The following is a 15,499-nucleotide window of genomic DNA, read 5'->3' as shown; positions in this document are numbered from 1 at the left end:
CTCAAACTATATTTCTTGCCTATGATACGAATATATTCCAATATTGCTAACCTGGTCATGTGATCTGCTAACACTGTAATAAGCTTAAAGGTTCTCATATTTTACCATTGTACAAGACAATTTTTGTTCATTCTATTTAACAAGGCCTCTCGCTATCCTATACCATGTATACTTGCACTCCAAACGTCCTAAACCATCGGTGGAGTTTTGTGAATGCACTAACTCAATATAACTGGTATTAATTGACAACCACCCAAAAGAATCTTTTTAAAAGCATGTCACTATAAATTTTTGATATCAGGCCTAAAACTTAATATACTCACTTCCATTTATTTATTTACTTTTTTTTTCCCTTGCATTATAATATTACCTGTATGTATTCTTTGATATTGTTATATTAAATTATATAATGCAGATCCACTAATTTTGACCGGTCATTTTTACCTTGTAATTAATCTATGTTTTTGAAGAAATATTTATATATTTTACTGCATATTATATCTATCATTACCTATACAAATGTGTTTTATTTTAATCCACTAAATACGCGTAGATGCTATTACTGTACCTGGTATGCTTATTATTTTATATTTATGTTAGGCTTATTACTTATACTTTATTTCCTTATTTGTGACCTAAGTGACCATCCCACTTTGTTTACCTCCAGAAAAATAAGATATTTTTTCTTGTTGGCCTTCTTTACTTCCCGTTTGTACAGCAATTGTTCACATCTATTGCTAATCTGGCTAGTTTCTTATATTATTCAGATGTCAGTTTATAAGATCTCGACTCTGCCGCCATTATATAGAGCTGGTCTATCTCCCTTGATAAACAATAGTTTTACTTTTTCGTTATTCTGTTTTGCATTAGTAATAGAACCATGAATTTAGTGTAACCTCCTTGACCCTACCATTTGTTGCTTTTAATATTTTTCCCCGCTAGTTATCCTTGTACTTATTGCCTACCGTAATTAATACAACTTTTATATCCTGTAATATTCGTGTTTAGGCTTTATTATTTTTGGACGAAACCATGTCAATCTGAAGCCCCGGTCTGAAGCGTCATTAATTCCAACTTGTGTGATACTAATTCGGGTTTTTTACGTACTCTATCAACTCGCAATAACTCGAAGATGAATCTGACCGTGCATTTGTATTTAGGCCTAATTTGATCCCCCAGTACAGAAGGTACCATAGGTCCTACTGCTTGCTCTCCGTCTTACACATACCATGTGCTCATGTATATTGAGCATGTTTGAAATTAATCTAGGCCCTATTTAACCACATAATATTCATAATTATTCGATCAACTGAAATGCCCACGTTGGTACTATTTAATGTTTTAATTAACTCGCATCCTATCTTATGCCTTTACGCACTCATTTCTTGGCACTGTTTATAGATGTTATACGCGTATAGATGTTATACGTGTAGGCCTACATTTAATAAAATTTTCAAAAGATACGAGATAAGTAGGCCTATAGTTCCCTAATCTTTTGCTACATGTATGTTACTCGTATAACTTAATCGCTGTCCTTCATGGTGATCCTCGTTATTGCTATTTCTGTTATTTGTTATTATCATTATTATTTCATAGTATAATTAACAGATTAATCATAACTTGCCTACTCAAGTCCTCTGTCTCTTCCATACCACCGAAAGACAAGGATTCCATCATGATGACGCCCCATCCTGCTTTACAATCGCAATCTATGTAACATTCTGCTTGCACTCGATACCCTGATTGTTTTACTGTTGCCATTTTGTTAATATCCTGTTGGGAGATTCCTATACATTGCCATAGAGCGAATGCAAGCATTAAACATGCCACTGTTTTATATTGACATGCAGCTATTTAACCATAGATGCTTTAACCATTTTTCAGTAGAAGTTGATCTCTCGATGATAAAACATGATATGAGTCAAAACCCATTTGCATTTGACCAGCTACAATTATGCCAAGTGATTGGTTGCATCATAGCAACAAAACAACAAAAACATTTAACAAAACCATTATGCTTGCTTTATAACCATGCACCTGTTTTAACACGGGTGAACGCATATCTGAAATCACTGATGTGCATAACTCCAAGTGGATCAACGGCTTAACCCATATTATACACAAGGGCGAAAAAAACTCCCATTTTTACACCTGGCCAAAAATGTTCTCCCCATTGACAATCTAGTTTTAATTCGACTTCGCTTAATTAAAAGCCATTATCATCACCGTTTACTCCCGTTTACTAAACACTCCCGTTTACTAACCGCTCCCGTTTACTCAACTAGCGCTAGTTTATCATAATTTATTAACGTTATAATTGAGCTTGTTCTCAAACTAGCAGATAATACCTAATGTAAATGATAATGTCGACAGGTCATTTTGAGAATTTTATGTGTATTTCATGTGTATTTTATATGTATTTTATGTGTATTTCATGTGTATTTTATGTGTATACTATGTGTATTTTATGTGCATTTTATGTTAATTCTATGTGTATTTTATGTGTTTTCCATATGTATTTTATGTGTTTTCCATATGTATTTTATGTGTATACTATGTGTATTTTATGTGCATTTTATGTTAATTCTATGTGTATTTTATGTGTTTTCTATATGTATTTTATGTGTATTCTATGTGTATTTTATGCATTTTATGTTAATTCTGTGTGTATTTTATGGGTTTTCTATGTATTTTATTTTATTGTATTTGTATTTCAATTTTATGTGTATTTCATGTGCATTCTATGTGTATTTTATATGCATTTTATGTTAATTCTATGTGTATTTTATGTGTTTTTTTTTATATGTATTTCATGTGTATTCTAAGTGTATTTAAAAAAATAAATAAAACAAACGAAGACGGGATACAGTTGTACAGCAAATTTTCGGTACTGGGCGTACCTTCTTCAGGCTTTATTACATATGTAATAAAGCCTGAAGAAGGTACGCCCAGTACCGAAAATTTGCTGTACAACTGTTTCCATCTTCGTTTGTTTTTTTATGTTATATATTTCACGGGAGTGCATCTTTAGAGATCCAGTTAAAGTATGTGTGTTTCGTCAACTTTCTGTCTACAAAAAATTTCTATGTGTATTTTATGTGCATTTTATGTCAATTCTATGTGTAATTTATGTGTTTTCTATGTATTTATGTTATTGTATTTGTATTTTAAGTGTTTCATGTGTATTTTATGTGTATTCTATGTGTATTGTATGTGTTTTCTATGTGTATGTTATGTTATTTTATTTGTATTTTATGTGTGTTTCAGGTGTAAATTATTGTGTATTTTAAGTGTATTTCATGTGTATTTTATATGTATTTTATATGTATTTTATATGTATTTTATGTAATCTTTCATATGTATTTTACTGCAGGTATCGTCTTGTCTTCGGGCTCCCCTTGGATAGAGCAACGTAGATTTACTTTACGCGCTTTCAGCAGATTTGGACGACGATGCTTTGAAGATAAAATATCCACCGAAGCAAGTGCACTAATAAAAGAGTTTTCAAAACATGGCAACAAGGCTTTTGATCCGGAGATACTTTTCCCAAAAGCTACTTCTAATATCCTCTGTTCGGTGGTTTTGGTAAGCGGTTTGATTACGATGACCCGGAATTTGAACGACTTTTGCACATTACTAATCGCCAAATAGAATTGATAGGGCCAGGTTTGGTTGCACTCTACGTTCCGCTTATCAAATATTTTCAAGGAGCCCTCAATCAAGAGCTAGTCGATTTAGCTGCGGAACAACGCAGAAAGACCAAGGAGATGATTGCCGAACATAAAGAAAAGTTTGATTCCAGCATTTTAGACTGTTACCTTGATGTTTACCTGAGCCAAATTGAGAAAAGTAAAGAAAATGGTACAGAATCAGAAGTTAATGAGGACAACCTGATAAGCACTATTCGAGACATATATATGGCTGGGACCGAGACTACGGCTACTACGTTGAGATGGTTAATGCTATATATGATGGAGTATCCTCAAGTTCAGAGCCGCATACAGGAAGAGCTTGATGCGGTAGTCGGTAGAAATCGTATGCCACGAATGTCCGACAAACCAAATCTAGTCTACACCCGTGCAACTATACTAGAAGTCCAGCGCATCCAATCCTTAGGGCCAATTGGGTTTCCTCATCGGTCTTCGCAAAATACTTTTATAGGAGACTTTGAAATCCCTGCTGGCACTATTGTGGTACCAAATGTTTGGGCTATCGATCATGATCCAGATGTCTGGCTCGATCCGGGGAGATTCGATCCAGATCGATTCATCAATAAAGATGGTGAAGTCTTCAGAGAAGAAGAGATCATCCCGTTTGGTATAGGTAAGACAACACTTATTATGGTAACAATCATGACAATGGGCATTTTTATCTCTTCCGATTTTACAGTTACCAAGCATCTCCCGAATATATATTAACCGTTTTGGGACAATGACGTCATACATTAATGCACGTGGACCGTGCCCGGGGGACCGTGCCACATTCTTCACACAGCACTAATGGCATTATACACATGAATGGGAAAATGTCTGTGTCTGAGTACAAACATTTGCTCACTAGAATACAAATTCCAGTTGAGGTGGTTAATATTAACATTTTAACCGACCGCTTTTGAAATTCCATTAGCGGTTTTTTTTCTTAATAGAGCTTGAAACTACGGAAGCGTATTACTGCCAAGTAAAAAAATAAAATTTTTGGTTTTAACCAAAATATTTTGGTTAAAACCAAAATTTTTATTTTTTTACTTGGCAGTAATACGCTTCCGTATGAAACTTCGAACTTCAAATTTAATTTATAATCGTTAAAACAGTAAACTGTATGAATATAGTCACTTCAACAACAGATATTGGAATTCCAATATCGGTGTTTCAACTCAACAATAAATTTCCGACATGTTCCATCGCATTTTGTTTGCGCAGGGCTCTCTCAAACATATTTGGTTTGTTTTCGACTAGAAACGCAGCCCGGGAAATGCAGCCGTGCCAGTCACTGCATGGCATGACCTTGGCTAACAGGCATTGCTCTGCATATTGATGTATGACGTCATTCTTCCACAACGGTTAATACCTATTTGGGGAGATGCTTGGTAACTGTTTTAACTTCATTAATTTTTGTCTTGATTACCATATCAATTGTAAAATATCATATGTGACCTGCTACAAAGAAATGAGAATAAAGTCACAAGTTGGTAGTTTCGAGACACCCTAGCTACAGAGTTGATCTTTGTTTGCCGCGCTCCTGTACAAGCCAGTAATAATGTCCTTCATGAATGGCCCATTGTGCCTCCATTCACCTATCACAAAGGACATACAGAAATACTTCTGACTTGAACAGGTAAGTTTGAAACAAAAGCCCGGGCGTTTCGAAACTACCAACTTGCGACTTTACGCTCATTTCTTGGTAGCCGGTCACATTATTGAATTCTGTTGCTCAGTTGTATCTCAACTTAGCTAACCAATCAAAGGGAAGAATTTGCCTCCAATAAACCAAACCAAGAGCATTTTTTCACTATTTTTTTACTCAAACCTGTCGAAAATTCTGAAAGTATAATTGGAAATCAGAAATTGAAGGTATTGTTATCTGAAACGAAAAACATACGACTGCAGACTGCAGACGACAAGGAATTCAGAATTGTATATTTTATTGACCACATTGACCACATTTGGAATCGGCTTGAAAAAATTATTATAATGTGTACAAACAAGCCGAGTATTGGTTCAGTGGTTCTTGAGAAAATATATTTGGTTGAAAATCATACTAAAACATGATTTTTTTTATCGTAAGAATTATGCAGATTATGAGCACTTCAAGAGACACGTGGCTCATGTGCCTTTTCAATTGTTCGGCTTTGCATAAAAGTGGGAGGAGGTTCAGGAGGGGGTGTATCCCCTAGTTGACTCAATTCAAAACAGAAGTTCGATACAATAGGAGTAATATATAATAGTTCAATAGTACAATAGAGTAATTCTCGATATTCTTTGTCTTTGTATCCAGGTCATCGTGCATGTGTTGGTGAGAGTCTTGCCAAAATAGAACTCCTACTGATCTTTTCATATCTACTGCACCAGTTCACATTCAAGAAAGCGGACGAGATGACTACACTGAACTTCAAGGGAGTAGTAGGTGCCGCTTACAGCCCGCAGTATTTTGAAATAGTTGCTGTTAAAAGGGAATGAAATATAAATTATAATCAAGAAACATGTTGATAGACTGGGTCGGTTCAAGTCTTAAGATACCAGAGAAGATGAGAATCCTCATACATATGAAAGAAGATACATATGAGACCTGCGACCACGAAATGAGGCGTAAAGTCGCAAGTTGGTAGTTTTGAGACATCCTGGCTGCTGAGTTGAGTTTCCTTGTTTGCCGCACATCTGTACAAGCCAGTGGTACGGTATGTCCTTCGTGAATGGCCCATTGTGCCCCCATTCACAAAGGACGTACAGGCCTTTGGCTTAAACAGGTGGATATGAAACAAAGCACACCAATGCAGCAGTCAGGACGTCTCGAAACTACCAACTTGCGACTTTACGCTCATTTCGTGGTAGCAGGTAACATATGGGTGACCCGCTACCACTAGAGACTAGATCTATTCGCTATCGAAGTGATTTTGTAACAGGATTAACTACCATAGCAATAGATGAATACAAATTTTGAATATATCGCCCTGCACTACGACGTTCACGCGGTACCTATACACTGACATGAAAGAAATGCTGACCACTCGTACCGGTAAGATTAGTATCTTTGAAAAGAGCTGTATTGTATTCAATATATGATTGCAGACATGCACAGGCGATGAGTGCATCTATCCAAAAGGGCGATCTATTCTAAAATTGTATTCATCTATTGCTATGATAGTTAGTCCGAGTATTACATAACTTTGACAGCGAATAGTTGCGTGTTCGTCAACTATAGACGAATCCCGCGAGCCAAGTGATGGTCAGAATTCAGTCAGTCATTACTGGGTCCCGTCTGCACCAAACTGGTGTTGTTACTGCCCATTTGGGTGGATTAAATCCGCTTAAAAATCGATGTTGAATTGTATTGTGTTGTAAACTTTCATCATTCCTTTGTCTACGTGTAACACGGGTGATGGAATGCAGTTTAATATCCCCGCCAAGGCCACATCATTTCACATTTAAGGTGGAATAGACCTAAGGGGGGACCCAGCCATTGAGGTGTAGGAATGTGTGAAGATGGATTCGTCTATATAGCTCTAGTCTCCTCCACCTTCGTGGCACTCCGGTTTCCATTCCACTAACTTATGTGGAGTGAGTGGAAGCACCCCGACGGTGGAAGAGAATGCCTACTTGATCAGACCATGGGAGATCTTATCGCTTTCTTCCTTGATCAGACGGTCTAATATATCAAGCATATAATAACCTCAACAACAACAATCACAGTCATATGATATCGATTTACTAAAGAATTACATTGCATATTCAACTTAACACCACCCTACGCCATATATACATTTATATTGATTCTGACTTCGGTAGTCACCGGCCAGAGCGCAGTTGCAAAGCCGAACGGACTCCGACTCATAATCGGAAGCTTGCGGGTTCGAGCCTCGGCGACGCCATCATGTTGTGGCCTTGAGTAAGGCACTTTATCTAGATTACTCTTCTCCAGCCAGGTGTATAAATGGGTACCGGCATTCTAAAATGCTGGGATGGCAAAAATTTAAGAAACTTTTCATTATGGCGTATACTGCTGTGACTCAACTTACTCTCTAAATTCCAAAGAGTGAAAAAGTCAATCCTCCTCGGAGTGACTCTTCGGGTCAATCGAAAAGATTGACATTTCAATCTACCAAGAGTGAAAATCACATATTTTTCTCCATACGAGTAAAATTTTCACTCTGCAAAGAGTGAAATTTCAATCTTTTTAGCGTGAAATTTTCAATCTTTTAACAGAGTGTTCCCTCAGCACAATCTCTCTCGATTGAAGTTTTATTAAATTTAAACAAAGCCAGGCTAAACCCAATAGTGCTTAGAGGCTACTAAATTCAAGGGATGCCTCCAGATATAACGGGACAGGGATATGGGAAGAGGTCCGGTTTTAGAAGCAGGAGGAAAACCGGAGCACCCAGAGAAAAACCTGCGAGGACGAGCATGGATCGGCAACCAAACTCACGTGTGGCACCGCGGGGAATTGAGCCCGGGCCACAGTGGTGAGAAGCGAGTGAAAAGATCACTGCACTAACCCGCCCTCCCTAAAATGATTAAATTGCTTATTTTTGATTAAATAATAATCAATATATAATTCTTGCAGATAGTACGGTTCAACTGGGTATCGTGTGTTTTGCACAACAAAACCGATACATGTTCAGAATAGCCTTCAATTGGACCATTTTTCATAGGTTGTTGACTTCGATCGGGTGAGCACTGGTTGGTTCAAGTTGTATTAAATGGTTCATAAGTTAAAATCAAATGTGTTGTATGTGAAGTTTTGTAAGTACATGTATATACATGTACAAGGTTATTAACAAACTGTTCATCTTATTTCCACGTCAAGATGGACCCATTGCTTTAAATAAGGACGTAATTACAAATTATCCTTAAACGTGGCAAATTACACTAACATGTGTGTTTCTGTTGAACCTTTCCATGTTTTGTTCTCATATAAAATATATTTTATTTTGTTTTAAAGTCCCAAGCCATGTCAGGGAGCTCTAATGGGAACAAAATATTTTATATTATGATAAAAGTAGTTAGACAACCGCAGCTTAGAAACAATTTTATAGAGATTATCCAAAGCTACAATATGATGCTTACTAAACTTTTGGCTTCAGTTTTTAATCGTTTCCAACATACCAAATCTGTAATTTAGGAAGTGTCGATTTACTAACACTAAAACACGTGAAAAATATGAAGATGTTTATGTTATCCTTAACACAAGATAGTGTTAAAAGCAGTGTTTTTAATACGTTCGTAGGTTGTATATTAATTGTCCATGCCAGAGAGATGCAGGCAATATGACAAAATCTGGGAACATGAAGGTTGGCCAAATCGGTTCATACTTTGTAAGATTGATGTACTGGATGACATATTTTCACATGCCAGACTAGACCCACCTGACCCCCCTGGGTAGGGAGATATGGGTACCCCCTAATTTGGGGCTTTTGACACAGGAAAATTGCTGTGAAAACAGTTGAAAATTGGCAAAGTTTATGAAGTTATTTTTCTATCAGCAACTTCTCGATTGGATTTTATTTTGAAATATTTGTCACGAGCATAGTTTATTTTTAATATAGAACTTAAAATTGCAATGATTGGGGTCTTGGGTTTTCAGGAGGGGGTCATCAATGTTACCCCTCTTTAGCATTTTTAAAAATGTAAAAAATAGGTAATTTTTAAGGCCCTTTTATGAAAATATACATCTTAAATATTGATTTTTTTTAATGTCAACATTTTGAGGCTATATTAGTCTACTCCAAACAATAAATGGTAGATTCGGGCGGTATAACGGATTTGCATAAAATTGGTGTTTCTAGACAGTATTTTCGCCTAATAAATTTCTTGAAAATGATATTGTAAGTCTAAAAATTGGAGGAAACTGAATGTGACAATTCTATTTTTAGTCTTAAAATGCTTAAAATGTTTTCATATGGTGACATTGTTTTAGATTTTTCTAAACAGAATCATGTCAAGTCTGCAGAAGTGTTTCTAGATACAAAACAATTCATATTTAGCTATCTGAGTAAAATACAAAACAGAAATACTGAATACAAGATTAAGACTACCTTGTGATAAACCATGATGAACAAAATAGCAATATAAATGTAGGTCCATTAAATGTAATGTAGGCCTATTGTGTATGCATTTTTTAATTATATCATTATATTATTTTTATATATTAATAAAAAGTATGCCTAAATGCCCTCAATGTTGTGAGTAAGAAACTAGGATATTAGTTGGCTACTGTGATAATAGCTGATAACTAACAGAGATCACAAGAGCTTATAAAGGAGTAAGTTAATCATTTCAAATAAATTGAATCACAATTTGAAATTACTTGGTACTCTAGGTCGGTAAACATCAGTAAGATTTAATCTTTCTTTAGAGAAGTCCTTTTCAGAGGGCTGAGCTTTCGGAACTCTAGCGAGTGCCATCTTCAGGCTCATGGCACTCGCTCTGAAGATGGCACTCGCTAAAGTTCCGAAAGCTCAGCCTTCTGAAAAGAACTTCTCTAGGGAAAGATTAAATCTTACTCAAATTGGATCACAGTTTACATTCACAAATAATTATTCTAGAAACACTATACTGCAAGTGCCCAAGAATCTTAGCCATGGGATGTAGTTCTAGTAGGCCTAGCTAGTAGCTGGGCAGATATGGTATTTTATGATCTTCAATTTCATGCTATACTGCTTGAACTGCAACTGCCTTATAAATACTGAAATATTCACTAAATCAAACCAGGATTTTGTTCAATTACAATCGCAAATTTCCAAGTTTTTGGACAGTTCTTCTTTCTTTCTTCTGTCAAACTTGTAATGAGCCATCGTAGCCATAAGGCCTATGCTTTAGGCCAATGTAACCATATTTGGTCACAAGGACCAATGGGTGGGGGCACAAATGTTACATGACCAACTCGGGGTCAAAGGTCATCCAAATGTCATTATGGCCAAAATGTGATTTTCACTAAAAATGTTTCTTCTTCCACAAATTTCATAACACAATGACGTCACGTGCATACCTGCATCAGCTTTAGCTAATGTCTAAAAGTTGAACAAAGAATTGAGGTCAAAGGTCATTAAGGGGGGTAAAATCTTACAATTGCATTATCTCGACATCCGTAAGGGGTATGGGGCTCAAACTCGGTGACAACAAATCTCATGACTAGGAAAATATTTTGGAACACTTTGCAGGGGTCAGGTCAAAGGTTATCTGGGGTCAGATCTTATCATTTCTTTTTCTGGACACCTGTAAGGGGTATGGGGCTCAAACTCAGTGACAACAAATCTCATGACCAGGGGAACATTTTGCACGGGTCAGGTCAAAGGTCATGTACAGGTCAAATTTTAGAAATGTATTTTTGGACATCTGTCTGGAATGTAATTCATAGGCCTACATTTACATGCGAGATATACAGGTTGTATTAAAACGATTGGTACCAATCCATATTTTGTTTATTAAAAAGCAAACTTCTTGGAACATCATGATATCAGACATGTTATGTTCCTTGTTCCTGAGAATAAAATAACCTAGATAACTTGCACAGTCATAAAGTGACCTTTGAATGCTTTTGCATGCATCTTTGAACTGGAAATAATATTACAGCAAGACATCATAAATACTTGAGAAGTAAAACATGTTTGATGTATATGATTTAATCAAAGTATCTATTCTGGCTGGAACGCATCCAATCCTTAGGGCCAATTGGTTTTCCTCATCGGTCTTCGCAAAATACTTTTATAGGAGACTTTGAAATCCCTGCTGGCACTATTGTGGTACCAAATGTTTGGGCTATCGATCATGATCCAGATGTCTGGCTCGATCCGGGGAGATTCGATCCAGATCGATTCATCAATAAAGATGGTGAAGTCTTCAGAGAAGAAGAGATCATCCCGTTTGGTATAGGTAAGACAATACTTATTATGGTAACAATCATGACAATGGGCATTTTTATCTCTTCCGATTTTACAGTTACTAAGCATCTCCCGAATATGTATTAACCGTTTTGGGACAATGACGTCATACATTAATGCACGTGGACCGTGCCCGGGGGACCGTGCCACATTCTTCACACAGCACTAATGGCATTATACACATGAATGGGAACATGTCGAAAAAGTACAAAAATTTGCTCACTAGAATACAAATTCCAGTTGAGGTGGTTCATATTAACATTTTAACCGACCGCTTTTGAAATTCCATTAGCGGTTTTTTTTCTTAATAGAGCTTGAAACTTAGAACTTCAAATTTAATTTATAATCGTTCAAACAGTAAACTGTTTGAATATAGTCACTTCAACAACAGATATTGGAATTCCAATATCGGTGTTTCAACTCAACAATAAATTTCCGACATGTTCCATCGCATTTTGTTTGCGCAGGGCTCTCTCAAATATAGACCTTTTTCCCTCTATCCCACAATGCACTATTCCAGGGGGGTATGACGTAGTTCATCAACCTCATAGATCGTGTGCATCCGATGATCTTTGCCAGGCCGTTGCAATTATTTTGTCTTAATATGGGCATACTGATTCCATATATGCGGATTATCGTAAAGACCATCGATGTTACTAATTATGCAATTATTGAATACACGAGTGCTGCAGTTACGGAGCGATGCAGAACATCTGTGTAAGAGATTTTGTGTTCGTTTTATTTTCAACTCCGAAAAAAAAGTGAAACGGACGCCGGTAAAATACCACTGCGTGTCCCGTCATCAGTTTTTCACCATTAGGTCTATAAAATGTATACAAAGTTAGGTTTCAATAACGGGAAACTTTTTTGGGTGAATACACCATGTCCATAAGGCATAGAAATGTTGTTTTTTGCCCCCGAAAGGTATCAGTGATCGTGGCGCCATTATCATCATTATCGGGGATTCCTTTTTTGTGATGAAGGCACCAGTCGAAATGTCCGTATTCCAGACTGTAATGAACATAACTCTGTACTCCCCCGGGGAGATGATGTATTTTGCGACACTCATACCCCCCTGGAATAGTGCATGATGGGAAAGAGGGAAAAAGGTCTATATTTGGTTTGTTTTCGACTAGAAACGCAGCCCGGGAAATGCAGCCGTGCCAGTCATTGCATGGCATGACCTTGGCTAACAGGCATTGCTCTGCATATTGATGTATGACGTCATTCTTCCACAACGGTTAATACCTATTTGGGGAGATACTTGGTAACTGTTTTAACTTCATTAATTTTTGTCTTGATTACCATATTGTAAAATATCATATGTGACCTGCTACAAAGAAATGAGAATAAAGTCGCAAGTTGGTAGTTTCGAGACACCCTAGCTGCAGAGTTGATCTTTGTTTGCCGCGCTCCTGTACAAGCCAGTAATAATGTCCTTCATGAATGGCCCATTGTGCCTCCATTCACCTATCACAAAGGACATACAGAAATACTTCTGACTTGAACAGGTAAGTTTGAAACAAAAGTCAGGGCGTTTCGAAACTACCAACTTGCGACTTTACGCTCATTTCTTGGTAGCCGGTCACATATTGAATTCTGTTGCTCAGTTGCATCTCAACTTAGCTTACCAATCAAAGGGAGTAATTTGCCTCCAACAAACCACACCAAGAGCATTTTTGACGAATTTTTTACGCAAACCTGTCAAAAATATCTGAAAGTATAATTGAAAATCCGAAAAAAACCCTAATGGGCTTTAAGGGGCACAAAGGATGGGAAATTTTAGACATTGTTTTGTATTGTAGTAAATGTAATTAAAAGCATACATTTTCAGAAAGGGAATTATGCAAGGAATGAGCTGTTTTTGAGAAAAGCGCCAAATTTGATTTTCCGTGCCATTTTTTTGGTCGACCATATACCCTAAATATCCAGATTGACGAAAATTGCATAATGTGTTCTAAGACACAAAATAGTAACAGTTTTCTCCGATTTTAGAATTTTTTCTTCGTTCTAAAAATATAGGTCAAGACGGATCAAAATTTGACATTTGAAAAAACAAATAACCAAAATTTTGGATATGCATATTTTTGATAGGAAGAAATGGGTCGATCCTTCATGTAATTATTTCGTGTAAGCTAATCCTAACTCTAATCCTAACCCTAATCCTAATCCTAACCCTAATAATCCTACCCTAAACTAACCCTAACCTTAACCCTAACTCTAATTTCGTGTAAAATTACATGAAGGAATAACCAAGAAATGTTTTTAAATTTGAGAAATCTTTTACGTTCTTATCATCATTACTTTTAAAGATACAACACAAAACAATGTTTGCAAATCCCCACATTGAGTGATTCTGCGTGCCCCCTTAAGCTTCACAATGTGCCTTTTCAATTGTTCGGCTTTGCATAAAAGTGGGAGGAGGTTCAGGAGGGGGTGTATCCCTTAGTTGACTCAAGTCAGGACAAAAGTTCGATACAATAAGAGTAATATATGATAGTTCAATACAATAGAGTAATTATCGATATTCTTTGTGTTTGTATCCAGGTCATCGTGCATGTGTTGGTGAGAGTCTGGCCAAAATAGAACTGCTGCTCATCTTTTCTTATCTACTGCACCAGTTCACCCTCAAGAAAGCGGACGAGATGACTAAACTGAACTTCAAGGGGGTAGTAGGAGCCGCTTACAGCCCGAAGTATTTTGAAATAGTTGCTGTTAAAAGGGAATAGGCTAAACTACAAACTTACAAAACTTCAAGAAAAATGTTGATACACTCTTAATGTGACCTGCTACCACGAAATGAGTCGTAAAATCGCAAGTTGGTAGTTTTGAGACATACAGGCTGCTGGGTTGATGTTAATTGTTTGCCGCACATCTGTACACGTCAGTAACTATGTTCTTCGTGTATTGCCCGTTGTACCCCCATTCACAAAGGACATACATACATACTTTTGGCTTAAATAGGTGGATGTGAAACAAATCACACTAACGCAGCAGCCAGGACGTCTCGAAACTACCAACTTGCGACTTTACGCTCATTTCGTGGTAGTAGGTCACGTGACCTGCTACCACTATCAACTCAGAAGTACAAAGTAAATTGACCTCGGAAATTGGAGGTATGAGAATAATTATTTCAGTGCAATGCGTGTGTAAATGTTTCTTTGGCGCGCCAACTGCTGCGCGATTTGTGTGATTTGTGTGACGTAAAGCATGAAGCATCTACCCCTGATGCGACAGATTTGCTTTGTACTACTACTGAGTTGACGGACTATAGAGACTAGAGCTATAGTTGCGTGTTCGTCAACTATAGCCTCAGTCTCTTCCGCCTCCGTGGCACTCCGGTTTCCATTCCACTAACTTATGTGGTGTGAGCGGAATCACACTGACGGTGGAGGACAATACTAACTTGATCGGACCATGGATGATCTTATCTCTTTCTACCATAATCAGACGGCCTATCAAGCATATAATACTTCAACAATCACCGTCATATAATATCGATTTACTACAGAATTATATTGCATACTCAACTTTACACCACCCTACGCCATATATATATGTGATGCGATCAAGCAAAATCAGTCGGAACCTATATTCAGGATAGTAAAAGCATTTACAAATCTGAATTTTGCAGAAAACACCATTGAAATTGAACGACCAGTTCCATAGATATAGCAATTAAAGAGTTTCCAAAACAACAGGAAACAAAAGCAAATTATTTCCTTTGTGTCGCTATATCTCAAAATCAATATTTCCGAGTTCCGACTGATTTTGCTTGATCGCATCACATATATTGATTCTGACTTCGGTAGTTACCGGCCAGAAGGCGGTTGTCAAGCGGAACGAGCTCCGACTCATAATCGGAAGGTTGCGGGTTCGAGCCCCGGCGACGCCACCGTGTTGTGC

General features: G+C 37.1%; 2 protein-coding genes across 2 annotated transcripts; both read left to right on the top strand.

The window, feature by feature from the left end:
* The first annotated feature begins 3,767 nt into the window (after positions 1-3,767).
* LOC140143608 (cytochrome P450 2U1-like) lies at positions 3,768-6,176 on the top strand. The gene is made up of 2 exons (XM_072165420.1): positions 3,768-4,323; positions 5,995-6,176. Exons 1-2 carry the CDS (start codon positions 3,768-3,770, stop codon positions 6,174-6,176), a joined length of 738 nt encoding a protein of 245 aa, XP_072021521.1.
* A 23-nt stretch (positions 6,177-6,199) lies between these two features.
* Positions 6,200-14,322, top strand: LOC140143607 (cytochrome P450 2U1-like). Its single transcript, XM_072165419.1, has 3 exons — positions 6,200-6,317; positions 11,424-11,585; positions 14,141-14,322. Exons 1-3 carry the CDS (start codon positions 6,200-6,202, stop codon positions 14,320-14,322), a joined length of 462 nt encoding a protein of 153 aa, XP_072021520.1.
* Positions 14,323-15,499: the final 1,177 nt, after the last annotated feature.

This window comes from Amphiura filiformis, unplaced genomic scaffold (genome assembly GCF_039555335.1).
Source record: "Amphiura filiformis unplaced genomic scaffold, Afil_fr2py scaffold_24, whole genome shotgun sequence".
NCBI lineage: Eukaryota > Metazoa > Echinodermata > Ophiuroidea > Amphilepidida > Amphiuridae > Amphiura > Amphiura filiformis.
Note: the sequence above shows the minus strand (reverse complement) of the source record. Positions and strands in the feature narration are given on the sequence as shown.